Here is a 14,140-nt window from a genome sequence, read left to right as displayed (position 1 = left end):
GTCTGTGGTCATTTAAAATGAAATGAGGCTACAAATAATAAATCACGACTAAATTACACATTTTTGGTTTATCCACCTTAACAGAAACAATATTCTGTACATAACTCATTACATGTATTTTGTTTATTGTCACACCACCGACTTTGTACTTAAGACACAATAATCGCATTAAAATGAAAAGTAGCAATGTAAAAATTAAGGCGCGCACACAATTAAATGCATGTAGCTCATTCTACAACTTCAAGAAAATCATCGACATTTCAGGTGAATTTTACATTTCCGTTTACCGGTTTTGCAGGGACAGCTACGAATCGGCGACGTTGCCACTCAGTACTACCTGACTGCCTACGTTACCCACGATTCCGTGTGACTGCTGTCATAGTGGAATCGCCAGGCGTTATTTCAATCCATCCATCTCACATAAATGTAAAGCCAATAGAAAGCCTCGCAGTTTGCGGACAAAAAGCGCGCAACCAATGAAAAAATACTTTTGAAGTCTGTTTCTAAAATGTTAACCAATGCTCGTCCTCCTTTAATTTACATACTGTAAGATACACCAATCGGTATATAGAGAAGAAAGCCATATATCACCGAATTGTCCAATGATCGGCGGGGAGGCAGAGTTTGAGGTCTGCATATTATTAACATGTTATTATTGGAGGTGTTTAGATATTGATCCTGTATTTCGTGTTAGTTACAAACTCGCGTCTTGGACAACCAGTTAATACAGAACTATAGATACGTACAACAGGAAAACCGAAGAAAATGCCGAAAAGAAAGGTGAGCTCAGATTTTATTTTAACAATTACGAACCAAGGCACTTTAGTTTTATTTGGCGAAAATAGCGGTACTCTTTATTCAGAAATATTATGTCAAAGCTCCTAGCAGGTGACAAGGTAAGTTTTCCAATTCTCATGCGTCGTTTTTTTCCCTCGAGAGGTGAACATTTCCCGCAGTTTTTTCCCCTTTTTTTTGCAGACATCTGATATTATTTCGTATGATTTTCTCAGTCGCGGGCACTTGCCTTTCCCTCCATTATTGATGGTGGAGCGGACAGCCTTTCTATCAGCCAATGCCTTCGCCCAGCCAGCCGCCGCCGCTCTTGCGTGCGCACTTGCGCTCTTCAAAGTCACCGAGCTGAGATGCGCACCGGCGTTCGCCGTTTGTGCTGCGTAGCCGCTCCTGCATATCCTTCCCTCCCCCGGTTATGCATCCGCGGTGCCTTTCGCTCGTACTTTCTCGACCTTTTTTTCCACTCCTGGGTCGATGGAGGATCTCCTTTTTTTTAAAGCCATATTTGAAGCGACACCCTCCCCTCTTCCTCCTCCTCCAACCCCCTCCTCCTCCTCCCCTCATGTTACAGACCCGTATGTAAGTAAGGAGCGTGTCAGTCAGCGGTACAAACCCATGGTTCAACCCGTGGACGAGGCATGTAGGGAGGGAGGGGGACTGGGATTAGGCAACTGCCACGGAGAGCGAAGCGACGAAGGCGGTCTGAGCCACAGTGCCTCTTCTGCATTACATACATGTGTATATATACATAACGTGGGGTCGATTCGACGACAAAAACGCGTCTGCTATGCACACTTTTATTAAATATGTTATACAGAAAATCATTTTCATTTTTTTCTGTCCTAGACAGGAGTGCAACGTTACGCTGAATTCTCGGGGGGGGGACAGGAGGGAGGGAGGGTAAAGGCGGGGAAGTGAGATGGGGGAAGATTGAAATGATTGTGGATACAGTGTAGCCATCTTTTACTCAAGTGCACGTCGGGTACATGCTGTTTGCATGCGACATTTTACATCTGTGTGCGTGTCCCGAAATAAAAACGCGGATAACAAAAAGTGTACCAGGCGGAAATTGGGCATGGCTACAGAAAATATTAGTTAGGGACATATTTATATACCTATCTATATGTTGGATTCTTATGCGTCTGAGAGAATCGGGCACAGCTGTGACAAAGGCTCCGGGGTGCCCAGGCCAGTCGATCGTCAGCGCCACATGCTGTGATGGCCGGACAACTTCGCTTCAGGTCACGGCGTATGAAGCACTTTGCCATAGAGTGTATAGGCTTATACGTTTTTTGTTCTTCTATTTAATTGTTAAGATGACAGAGACAAGGTGTTCCACTTTGTTACAAAAACAGGTTTGTCCAAGTTGCAAAATCGTTAAAAAATACTTTAATCTTGGGCATGTTTGTTCATATAACATGCATGCATACGTACATACAAGCGTGTTTTGTATGTTTAGAATAGGAGGAGGGAAAAGTTACCCAGAGCACCATAAAATTACACCATACCGACAAACTTGAAGGAAAAAGATAATTATTTATAGTTGCTTTAACAAGTTTTTTTCCATCATTTGTTTTTAGGGTTTAAATAATCATCCAATGAACATTAAGTTTTTTTTTTTTTTTTTTTTTTTTTTTAGAGTTGCGCCAAATGTTAGCAAAACCTAATCATTTCATTTCTAATAAAAAATTAAGTTTAAAATATGTATTGTTCATTTTGTAGTGTTGCACAATGATAGTGTTATAAAAGGGATCTGGATAGTTTTTGCAATTGTCTGCCTTGTGCACCTTTATGTATAATCACGTGTACTGCCAGGTATATGCTGTATGTAACATTCACATTTTTATGCATTGCATTATGTAAAAAAACAATATAGCGGAGACAACAGATATGAAACTATGTATCATTCATCATTTTCAGTTAGGAAGACACTATCAGTATCGAAAGGGAAACTGGCCCATACTCTGAGGGATTCACACCCGGTGTTGCTGTACAGATTTACACCCTCTTTCCAGATGACAGGTAGCTGATAAACCATGTATTTGGTGAAGAGTTGCAATTAAGCAGGGTTACGGGACAGCACCTTTTCTTATGTTACCATAAGACCCCTCACTCTCATGTTAGTTGGTTTATTAGCAGTTCCTTAAGTGAATAATTAGCAGGAAATCATTTATCTTTAAATATAAAAACTATAAACACATTTTTGTAGTTAGGCTTTATAACTGATTTGATTACATGAAGGGTGTTCGAAACATTTTCTATAGGTCTGGAGGCACAGGAAGTTTGCTGCAATGCAGGAAATAGGTTGTGTACATGGCAGCATTGCAAGAAATGCATTGCGGAGACCCTCTGTGAAGCAGAAATAAGAGACTTCAGCAAGCAGACGTTTCTCAGGTCTCTCATGTTTGCAGTGCTGCTGCCTGACCTGTCGGTACAGGTAGATGTGCTTCACACACAAGAAGCCCCACAGCTGTGCCTCTGAGGTAAGGAGGACACCAAGCCCACGGCTTCACCACCACTTATGTCCCACAGCAAAACGAACAATATTCCAGTTTAAAATCACTTTCTTTTTTTCTACTTTTTTTTAAATCCATGCTACAGAAGCATTCGAGTATTTGTTGTGCGTAATGAAAATGCCTCATTTTCTTGCCCCAAATGAGAGTGTGTGGGCTATTTGATCTGGGAGACAATGGGGCTGCACAGTTTGTGGTGTACTTTACCTTGTGGAGGATTCTGGAGGGAAAAGAATAGCATAGACATGGCGCCCTTCTGCTGTGCCGTTCCTTAGGAATGGGAATTTTTGGCTTTTTTTTTTCCAGGACAAATGATGTTAACCTGGGGATGGGTCAAGGAGTTGAAATGCAGCTTGCATCAGTGGAGATAAATTGTGCTGTGCTTGTCCTTATCATCATTATCAACAAAAAACTTTGTCTGTGCAAAGTTGTGGTTATAGCATTAAAAGTTCACCATATAGATGAACTGACAGGAATGAGTTTTGAAATTATTGCTAAAACATCGAGGGCTGCAGGTTCAAAAGTGCATAATGTAAAAGAAACAGGAAGCAGTGAGCTGCTGCACACCATGACAGATAAACTGGAGATGGGTGCAGCCGATTGGCCGACTTTCTGCAAGCGGCCAAATCGAAAGCATTTTAGGGCTTCATGCAGCACGTCGTTAACTGTAGGTGTGGAGGGGATCCCCAGTGCAAAGGGCCTGAGTGTAGACGACTCCAGAGGTGTGTGAGTGGGCATGCGGGGGGGGGGGGGGGGGGGCCCAGGAGCGGAGACCTGTGGATTAAGATGGACACCCGTATGCAAGGAGAAGTTCTCAGTGGTTTGGCAGGTGACATCTTTCACAATAGATGAACGGCTCCATGTTGCGCTGAAGTTATCTTTATGAACGTCAGTGGGAAAGCATGTTGAAAGTGCTGTAATGAGAATCAGAATAATCCTCATTTTTGTTGTCATCATCGAGAATAAGAACATTGGATTATTTCCAGGTAATTTATTAGTTCTTTATGACTGGTACCTTTCCCTTCATTTGTCGTTAACACTGTGACCTCCATACTGTTGCTAATACTAATATCACATATAGTAATACATGTAATATTTACAACAGATAAAACCATCTATTACGCCCCCCACCCCTTGTGGTTGCTTTTTTGGGACAGTGAAGTCTGCTTCTGTAGTGTGTTATGTCTGCACCTGACCCGGTAAGCACCAATGCATGGCTGCATTCTAGGCTACTCATTTCCTGTTCTGCTGTTTGCACCTCTTCCTGCAAGCGCTCCTGCGGCGAGTCTTCATTTTTAATTTTGCAAGCGTACTCCTTGCTGCCCCCCCCCCGGGTATTTACCTGGCGGTGCCAGTCCAGCCCGGGGCACAAAAGCAGCCTTGGTAAGTGCGTAGGCTTTGTCTGACGGTGAACTGGAGATTTTGCCGCGTGAATAGAAACCCTTTGGCCTGCTCCAGGCCACTGGTTACCCTAAACTCCGCAGCAGTTGACTGTTGGCAAACCAGAAATCAATCATTCAGAAATGACGACGGCCTCTGTGGACAGTGAAGTTACGGCACCCTAACATTACCTTTGCTTTTCCATCACAGTCTCCAGAGGGTGCTGAAGGCAAAGATTCTACTAAAGTGATCAAGCAGGAGGTAAGAGATTCACATCTCTGCCACGTTACCATTTCATTTTTAACCAAATAAAAGTGTTTATTAATTGCATCGCATCCCTGTCATGAGTAGCTTTTTACTATCAGTTTTGTTCAAGAGCTATTTTCGCCCGAATTTAATTTCTTAGCTGACAGTTTTAAGCCAAGAGACTCGAAATGATTTTTTCCAAATTCATACCTACGGATGCTTCTGGGAGCGCTTCAGGTTTAGTATCTTTACTCGCGGCTGCTTTCATTGAATCTTCTCGTGGTGACTGATCTGCCAGCCTTCTGGTGATAAGTCGGCATCCTTGTGCACTAGCTACCTGTTGCCCGTTCACAGTCATGCCTGTTCTCTGGGAAAAGGGCGGCTTTTTTGGCACCAACGCACGATACTTTATAGAACGTGAGGCTGTCACACAGTTCAGAAGTCAGAGTCGGTGGTGGGAGTGACATGAGGTGATGCAGAATTGACAACATTAAACATGACACTAGTAGCATTTCGGCTGTTTAATTCTGTGGTGTAACCATCCAGCTTCTGTTATGACAGTTGAAGTCTAATGTTTATTTTAGTTTTGTTTCATTTTAAATCGCATTTTATCTAATTATGTGGTATATTTCAAGTAATTCGTCAAGTAATCAAGTTCCAAACGTCTAACACTGTATGTTTTGTTCTGGATATTTAGGGAACAGAAGTGTTGAGCTGGGCTGTTATTAAGCCCCCAGTCTGATACCACGTGTCACTGCAGCATGTCACATAAGCCCCCACTTTGTCCAGCCTGGTGCATTGTGGGATATCGCTCAGCTAGGTCCAGCCCCCTCCCCCTCCAAGCCATCACCTATGCAACAATGTCATTCTGCAGTGCCATTTTCAACCTTGTGTCCATAAACACTCACCTCTGACATCCAAGTTTGGAGGGGGACAGGGAGTCTCTGTTCTGATTATCCTCGTTTGTCCTTGTGCTCCTTTGTTTTGAGTCGGGTGGTTCCTGGACCGCTGAGATGTGGTGCAGCGCAGGGATCCACCAGACACCTAGGGATAGGAATCACACGGCATGCTCGTTCTTGGCATGCCACGTGCTTTTATTGACTGTTATGCACCTGAACAACATCTGTGAGCTTCTCCGAGACTAACTGGCTGTTCTCTCCCCATCAGCCCACGAGAAGATCTCAGAGGCTGTCTGAGGTATGTCTAGAGGTCCATCAGTTTTAATGTCGCTGGTTCATATTTTGTTTATCATTTTCATGCGGGGAAAAATAAATGTTTCGTCTGCAGAAAGTCACCATCATTGTAAGTAGACTCCAAGAAAAACTGCGATAGCCTCAGTGATGATACTGCTGTGTTTTTCCAGCCATTGAATATTCGCTGGGTAGAAATATGGATTGTTTCAGAGACGAATGAAGAATTTGTTCTTTTTCCAGCAGAAACCGGCTCCACCCAAACCTGAGGCAAAGCCCAAGAAGCCAGCCGCTAAGGTATCCTTATGTTCAGCCACTGGAGCCAGCTGGGTGCATCTAGGAAAACTCAGTAAATGTCTCATTCCAAGAGGCTGCTCATTTTGACATGCTTACAGCATATGCTAAGGAATTTCCTTCTAGGATGAATACAGTCTATCTTATATTATGGGACACGACACGGCTAGATATCAGACTTTAAAGAAAAGGGCCACACTTCCAGTCAGTCAGCATAGATTTGCAGCTAGTGGGTGACTCTTGGGGCCCCCCATCCAGGGTTGTTCCCTGCCTCGTGCCCATTGCTTCCGGGATAGGCTCCGACCCCCCCGCGACCCAGTAGGATGAGCGGGTTGGACAATGGATGGATGGATGGTGACTCTTGGGCGCTGATGATCCGAGTTCAGTCCCCGGTTGGACATCACCTTACGTTTCATTTGGGGGAAGATAGTGAATGTGTTTAAGCTCCAGACCCGTCCTCGTCTTTTTTCAGCCGTCCTGAATGGTCGTCTGGCAGCTGTCATTTAATGGCGAAACTGTGTAATACCAGGGGTGTGTGATGTTTTGTTTTTTTGCAGAAACCAGCAGACGACAAGGCTGCGAAGGGCAAGAAAGGAGGGAAGGGGAAGAAGGAGGTGAAGCCGGAGGACTTGCCGGCGGAGAATGGGGAGGCCAAGACCGACGAGGTACCTCCACCCAAACCCCGGCACCGCTGCTATGGCTCCGGCCCTGCATGCTCACAGCCGCCTTTGACCCGCCATCTCTTCTTCCGGCCTGTGACATCACAGATCTGCGTCTCTCGCTCCTCTGTTAGCGTGTGCGCCTCTCGGAGTGCGGGCCCCGCCTCGCTGTGGGTCAGAGGGCAGAGTGAGGCAGTGAGAGTGAAGGGTAGGCCCTAACAGAGTTCCCAGCGTGCTGTGCTTTAAGGCCGACTGTCTGCTAGGTGTGAGTGTGAGTGTGAGTGTGCTCCTGTCACCCTGCTGAGTAGTTTCCAGGTAAGTTTTGTTTAGTCATTATTATGTAGATGCATTTTGTTTGCATGTCATTGGGGGTGGGGTGGGGGGGGGTGGAGTTTGCGAGTGCTGTGGTTTCACTGGTGATAAGCTCTGGGATTACTGGGAGCAGTCTCCAGAAGGTGCTTGAGGCTTTGAAATGTCTCCACTGAAACACCAACCTGCTCTGCATGACATGAATCTAACAAACGATGACATGGTTCGTGAACCGGCCAGGCTAGAGAAAATGGACACATTTGCGCATGGTCAGTTATGACGTTTAGTTTAATTTGTTTCATCGTTCTGTGTTTTACTGCAGTGTAAAAGGCACCAAACATTCCTGTAGTATTTTTGGATGTTTATAACAGCTCACACGTTCTGTTCTCCATTGGCCAGTGCGTGTGTTTGATTAGTTTGCTAATACATTTGCTACATGACAGTGGGGGTGAATATACATACGCCTCAGGATTTAAGAAGAGACGCTGGAGATGGTCTCGTGTCTGACATGGCAGGAGGGAGTCCTTCAAACTAATGACAACCTCTGCATAGCTGGTTGTCTGTTTCAGCTGCACGGTTGCTGCAGCATACGATGCATCTTCTGTGTAACTCGCATGTGCCCAGCCCAGTCCTCACGGCGCCCAGGACAATCCGCGTTTCTGCTTTAAGCTAGAAGGGAGCAAAAACGTGGACCGTCTTGGGTTCCCTGTGGACCGGATTGGGCAACACTGCCTTAGAGTGAAAATGTGGTTTGTATAGCCCCCTAACCCCCCCATTTCTCCACTGTCTCCTGCAGGAAACTGAGGCTGCCGAACCAACCGCAGAGGGGAAGGAATGAGCAAAAAAGCATCTTACATGAACTTTTAGTTGATTTTATGCACCTCTTGTACAATGGGAAAGAAGGATATTTTTTATCGAGTTTTTTGTAAATGCTAATTTTTTTAGACCTGTGGTAGTGTGAGTAACCTGTACACTCTGTTCATCTTTTTGTTGAACACCCCCCCCCCCTCCCAGAACTAGTGAATCTGGTCACCTGGCCATACTTTCCACTCAACCCCACTCCAGAAAAATAAATAAATAAATGACTTTGAGGGGGGGGGAACACAGCAGAGCACATAGGAACTTGCCCTAGGTTAGCATGACCGGGACCCTGGGGGGGGGGGTCTCTTAACACCAGCTGCTCTTCCCACCGTCAGCCTAACTGCTGCCTTCTAATATCCGAGGACGCATGACGGCACGGCATCTCCCGCCCGGGGTGTCTAAGCTCACCCAGAAGCCCACACCCATTTTGATACACCTGACTGGGATTTCCGTTGATACTCCGCTGCCGCTTTAGTTTCAGTCGGCTGTCCCACGTAGAGCTTTGGCGGGACGCCTGTTTCACTCCCTTTTTCTTATTATGACGGATATTTTAATCTCAGCAATAATGAGTGGTGCTTTTACTAGAAGGTTCTGTGCAGCGCAGGTAGTCGTGATCATTTGCCGCCTGTTTGGGATTTATTCTGTGGAGCTGTTTTAAAATAAAAAGGAAACTAGTCTTGTGTACCGAGTGAATCTTTGCCTGGATTTTTGTGTTGCGTCTTGCAGGCCTGTCAGGTCGGTGGAGCGGAATCGATTGACCCCGCTGCACAACTCCCTCGTCACCACGGGGCTCAGTGGGCGGGGAACACTGAAGCGTGATTTCACACGGATGCCGGTTTTAGGAAGACCAGCCTTTATCCACGTTAGAGTTTCTGGAGAACAGTCATGTGACTTAAAACAGCCGTCTAATATTATTCTGCAGATGTACGAGCCTGCAGGTGATTTTACACGTAGAGATGTGTCTGCCTGTACACTTCCGGTTTCTCCTATGTTGTGGACATGGATAACTAAGATTAAAATGGCTATCAGCTGTATGTGGCACACAGCATTAATTCATAGGTCATGAAATTACACATAATTAAATTAGAGTAATCTAGAATCATTTTGACCTGATAATTGTAACATGAAGCTGCAATGCATGAAAAGCACAGAATCTCTATCCAGATGCACTGGATGCCCCAGTGAATAAAAGGTTCAAAACAAATTTAAATTCGGTGCAGAAAAAGAATTGGAACCAACTGGGAGTCTGGGGTCCACATGCATGAGAATGTCACATTTGCTTTCTGTTGGCCACTGCAGTGTCTGTGGAGGGCACTGATTACATATGAACGGTGCTGTCTGTCCCTTCAAAAGTCCATGGTGAAATTGCCCACTGTCAATGAGTCAAGTAAACAGATACATGTGTTGTCAGTCCTACCAGCTGATATTTAGCGTCTTTCCACTTAGTTCTTTTAGGAATGTTAAACCCAGTGATTTGGTCATACTTAGAAATAGTACATACTGCAACTGTACTCATTACCATTTCTAAATAAATCCCATGTTTAGTCATTCTGGTGCATTTTCTTGGCACAATGATCTTCGGTTACATTTGCGGAGTTTGAATGTATGTGTGGTTTTACTATAAAAGCAGCTCTGGTTGGATGTGGGTTGTCGACGTAGAAACTGGTTCAACAACTGTCCCACTCCTACTCTAGGTGCATGTGCCGGACGCCGTGCTGCATAAGCGCTCTGCGCACGGCGGGTCAGACAGCCTCCTTGTGGGAGTATGACCCCCATGGCAACAGTTACTGGATGCACGATGGCCTTTGTCCGCCCGACTGGCTGAAAAACTCAGTGTGGACCAGGGATTCTTTTTTTTGCTACCCACAAAGGCCTTTCAGAGGAATTGTATGCCACTGTGCATACAGCACATGCTTTTGCTAAATACAACTGCTGATGTCAGAAAACGAACGGCCAGCGTTGGGGCAGAATAAGGGCCACGCATGCTCTCTAACCTCCAACACAGATTAATAATTAACAGATTTTTAAAAATCGCAGACATTCTCGAGCGGAAACCCGCACAAACACTGGGAAATCGTGTGCGGAGTTGGGAGGCGGGTGTTGAAGTGAGATGTTAAGCTACGATGCTAAACTCTGAGCTGTAGTGTGATCTTTGATGGACATTGGGACAGTATTGTAAGCTGTTCCTATAAATACCCATGTGTACAGATAGACAAATCGTTTAAAATATGAGATATGGAATTCACTGAAATGCACATGAGCACCCCTGCTCTAGTCAGGATAAACCCCAGACACTTCTCTACTGCTTCCAGTGTGACAGGGGCATGTGTACGCCAATCTTGAAGGAAGCATGCAGGTTGAGATATGCCCTCGGACTGGCCCTCGAACTGGCCATCGGGGACTTTGCAGGCGGCTGTTGTGAGGTCGATCGTCCCCAATAAGCCCAAAGGTGAGGAGCACATCTGCCACCAAGTGATTGTGACATGTCATTACACTAAAGCCCACGCTTCCTTAAATGCAGTAACATACTTTTGCTGTGATTTCTTGAAAACACAAAAATGTACAGTTTAAATCCTGTTTAAAATATGTAATGTTCAATTCTGTATAATATTTATTCAAATGTGCATGTCTTTCTGTACAATCAGTAGTACAAATGCTAAATCAGTTGATAGTTTGTTAATATTTAATTTAGATCTATCTGTGTTTTCTACTGATTTTTGTAAATGTGAGGAATGAGTCCCATATAAATAAAATGCAGTTCAGGTTTATAATCAGGCACTAAGACTCTCCCCTGAATTATGGAAAAAAAACTCAGATGTGGTCTTCCCCACCTGAGCATATGTAACAAGTAAAATATTTGGAGCCTAAATTATGTGTTAATTAGGACAACTACATAATCTGTAGATCATTTTATCAAGGCACAGGTCACAACAACAGCACTGGGGATGAATCCAGCTGTCATCCTTTGAAACATGAACTATACTGACTATAGAAACTCCAGGCTTTACTTCTAGGAACAAAAGTCAAACACCCAGGATGAGGTCAAAGTGATATTTTTTACCATAGGACTTGAACTAACTGCAAATGCAATGCAATGCCACTTGAACCACAGTGCCAGTTGTACTCTATTTACTAATTAGGTGACTTCTGAAGGCAATTGCTTGCACTGGATTTTGTTTAGGAGTATCAGAGTACAGGGGGCTGAATACAAATGCATGCCACATTTTTCAGATTTTTATTTGTGAAACATTTTGAAAACCCTGTATCATTTTCTTTCCACTTCAAAATTATCCACCACTTTGTGTTGGTCGATCACATAAAATCACAATAAAATACATTTAAGTTTATGTTTGTAATGTGACAAAATGCGGAAAAGCTCAAGAGGTATGAATACTTTATACTGTATATAACCTTTCCCCTTTTCTTCCATTTAAAGCAGCTTAGCCGCAAACTGTACATCCAGCAGGTCTGTGAAACATGTCTCCCCCCCCCCCCCAACACATGTAAACAGAGCTCCCAATTCTGTCATGTTCACAAACCTTTGGTGGGAAATTTTATATATACATATATTCATACATACATACTGTATATGTGTGCGTGTGTATATATATATATATATATATATATATATATATATATATAGACACACACAGATATACATTATACATACATGCACCTGTGTATGTTTGTGTGTGTGTGTATATGCACACAATAGCAGCAGTAATTCTGAATGATGCTACCTCAAGTATCCTGCTTCACCTTATCCCCGCAAGAACCTTATCAGTGTCTGTAGTGCACAAATACAGAGCTGTTGGTCACACACTTGCCTGCGACTCACCTTATGTAGGTTAAATGTAAATGGACTTTCCAGGAGATAAGGTATTTCTGACTTTCGTCTGGAGAGTACGTCACAGAGAATGAATAAATTAGAAGTACTGAAAAACAGACACACAGTCACATGTTACACCAGCTGAATTTGATGCATTTGCTGAAATTATCAGTTTAATTTACGGACAGTTCATATGTATAGTACAGGATGTTTTTAACAGTGCTTTTTTTTCTGCTATTTTATAGTTTCATCCATCTCTGCAGTGTGATACCTACTCAGCCAATTCAGGTATACCTGAATAACTATAAACTATAAAGTTTACATTTGGTTTGGTGCTAGAAATGTATTTAACCATGTTGGGAGGTAGTATGGCACACAGTGTTACAACAAACTAGTAACAAAAAGGCAACCAAAACATTGCAGTTGTGGTGTATGACTGATAGTCCTTATAAATCTGTAAATCAGATGTTTCATTTTATATCTTAACCAGGTCTTTAATTTAAGCGTCTAATATATGTAACTATAAAATGGTTTTAGACACATACGTACGAACACACTTAAAATGCTTTAGTGTCACATATTTCAAGATCTGGTCCATAATCCAGTACAGAAAAATACAAATCAGTCCTGTATTGGGTACAAACCAAATAGCTCAACTTAAAATACACTGGGTATGCTATATTATCTTTGATGAGCGATTATGCTTAATCGATATAGGCCAAAATGGGTTTAATAAAATCCACATGAATATTAATAAAGGCAATATTGACACAGGCCAACAATGCGTCCAAGCTATCCCAAAGTCTTTTTTTTTTGTAACGATAGCATTTTTATATCGCACAGACTTCATACCCCCGGGTACTACCGATTGAGAATTCGTTGTAGCCTTTGCATTAAATTCAATCGTATTGTCCTTCTTTTGATCTTGCCATTAGACTTGGATTCCTGTAACTCACGAGGTTTAATTCATTACATTCCGCCTTTACAACCCTCCCCCCCATTTTACTGCCAGCTTACATTTCGGAAAGAAATGGAGGATTTAACAACAACAAAAAATGACCACCACTAAGCGGACCGTTTAAAATACTAATTAAAACACCCTGCGTTAATTACTCCACCGTTGATAAACATATACTTAGGCGCATTATGTTTATAGGAGACGTTTTGAAAAGAATTTGCACGATATTAAGTGATGTTTTAGCTTCCTGAAAAAACATGGCAGCTTGTTTAACGGACACTGCCTGGATAACAAACGGCAGTCGGTACACGGGAAGACCGGGTCTTGATCAGGCATCTTTATAGGCTGGAATTTTTCAGTGTCTGATTCGGAAACTGCGCGGCACCGTGTATCTGGCTCTTTTCGCCCAAACAAGCATTTCATTAGAACGCACTTCCTTTTTTTCCCCCCCCTAATGCTACCGTTCTCAGCCATACTCGACGTCCCCCGTGCGTGCGTGAAAACCCCCCCACTACGTGCTATTCCTACGCAAAGGGGCTCGTGCCCGTGGTCCACTCTCTGCTCCGCGCTGACGACCAAATTCACCTCGACCCCCTTTTTCCACACCAGAGGTGCCCCGGATCGCGACGTGCGACCGGGCCCAACGTCCGTGAATAAAACCGCCCTGTATTATTTGTGCTCAGTGACGCCCGTTTCGGCGAACCGCGTCGGCATTGCAGGGACTACATGTTGAAGCGCGGAAGGGAAAAAAACCGAGCCGGATCTACTTGCTCTCACCCTGCCTGTGTGTTGGCTGAATGGAGGAGCGACTCTTCCTGGTGAATAAACAGTGACAGCTATAGGGCAGACACTAATACCCGTTTCACAGCACGGGCAGACACCTTATCCTTTACAATAAAACAGCTCAAAAATGGCTTCTGACAGTAAACACGTCGCGCAGTTGACATCTGGTGAGTAGAAATGTCTCGTCGAAGGCTTTATATTCCTACAGTTCCCCGCGACGTCCTCCTCCAGCCTAATGTAGCTCATGAATTTTTCCCCCTCGCAGAGCTGTACTTCCTAATTGCCCGGTTTTTGGAAGCTGGACCTTGTCAAAACGCGGCTCAGGT

General features: G+C 43.9%; 2 protein-coding genes across 6 annotated transcripts in view; both read left to right on the top strand.

The window, feature by feature from the left end:
- Positions 1-621: 621 nt before the first annotated feature.
- hmgn3 (high mobility group nucleosomal binding domain 3) lies at positions 622-8,928 on the top strand. 5 transcript variants are annotated; one of them, XM_072702678.1, is made up of 7 exons: positions 622-780; positions 4,896-4,946; positions 6,099-6,128; positions 6,368-6,418; positions 6,973-7,080; positions 7,183-7,282; positions 8,180-8,928. In XM_072702678.1, exons 1-7 carry the CDS (start codon positions 766-768, stop codon positions 8,185-8,187), a joined length of 363 nt encoding a protein of 120 aa, XP_072558779.1. In that variant the 5' UTR covers positions 622-765; the 3' UTR covers positions 8,188-8,928. The 5 variants fall into 5 exon arrangements, with proteins under 5 accessions (XP_072558779.1, XP_023662731.1, XP_072558778.1 ...); XM_023806963.2 differs by having other exon boundaries at positions 6,365-6,418; positions 7,209-7,282; XM_072702677.1 differs by having other exon boundaries at positions 6,365-6,418.
- Positions 8,929-13,612: 4,684 nt separating this feature from the next.
- The window catches only part of phip (pleckstrin homology domain interacting protein), a 48,533-nt gene continuing 48,005 nt past the window's right edge, over positions 13,613-14,140 (top strand). Inside the window, exons 1-2 of the mRNA XM_072703196.1 lie at positions 13,613-13,981; positions 14,080-14,138. Of these exons, the coding sequence (XP_072559297.1) occupies positions 13,942-13,981; positions 14,080-14,138 (99 nt within the window). The 5' untranslated portion in view covers positions 13,613-13,941. The remainder of the gene's footprint in view (positions 13,982-14,079; positions 14,139-14,140) is intronic.

The sequence above is a fragment of the Paramormyrops kingsleyae genome, chromosome 19 (assembly GCF_048594095.1).
Source record: "Paramormyrops kingsleyae isolate MSU_618 chromosome 19, PKINGS_0.4, whole genome shotgun sequence".
NCBI lineage: Eukaryota > Metazoa > Chordata > Actinopteri > Osteoglossiformes > Mormyridae > Paramormyrops > Paramormyrops kingsleyae.
Note: the sequence above shows the minus strand (reverse complement) of the source record. Positions and strands in the feature narration are given on the sequence as shown.

What these genes read in the sequence shown, in the direction of transcription:
- hmgn3 (XM_072702677.1), top strand. An exon ending in CCAAGAAGCCAGCCGCTAAG is followed by an intron (nt 6,419 to 6,972) that starts GTATCCTTATGT and finishes GTTTTTTTGCAG; the next exon opens with AAACCAGCAGACGACAAGGC. An exon ending in GGGAGGCCAAGACCGACGAG is followed by an intron (nt 7,081 to 7,182) that starts GTACCTCCACCC and finishes GTGACATCACAG; the next exon opens with ATCTGCGTCTCTCGCTCCTC.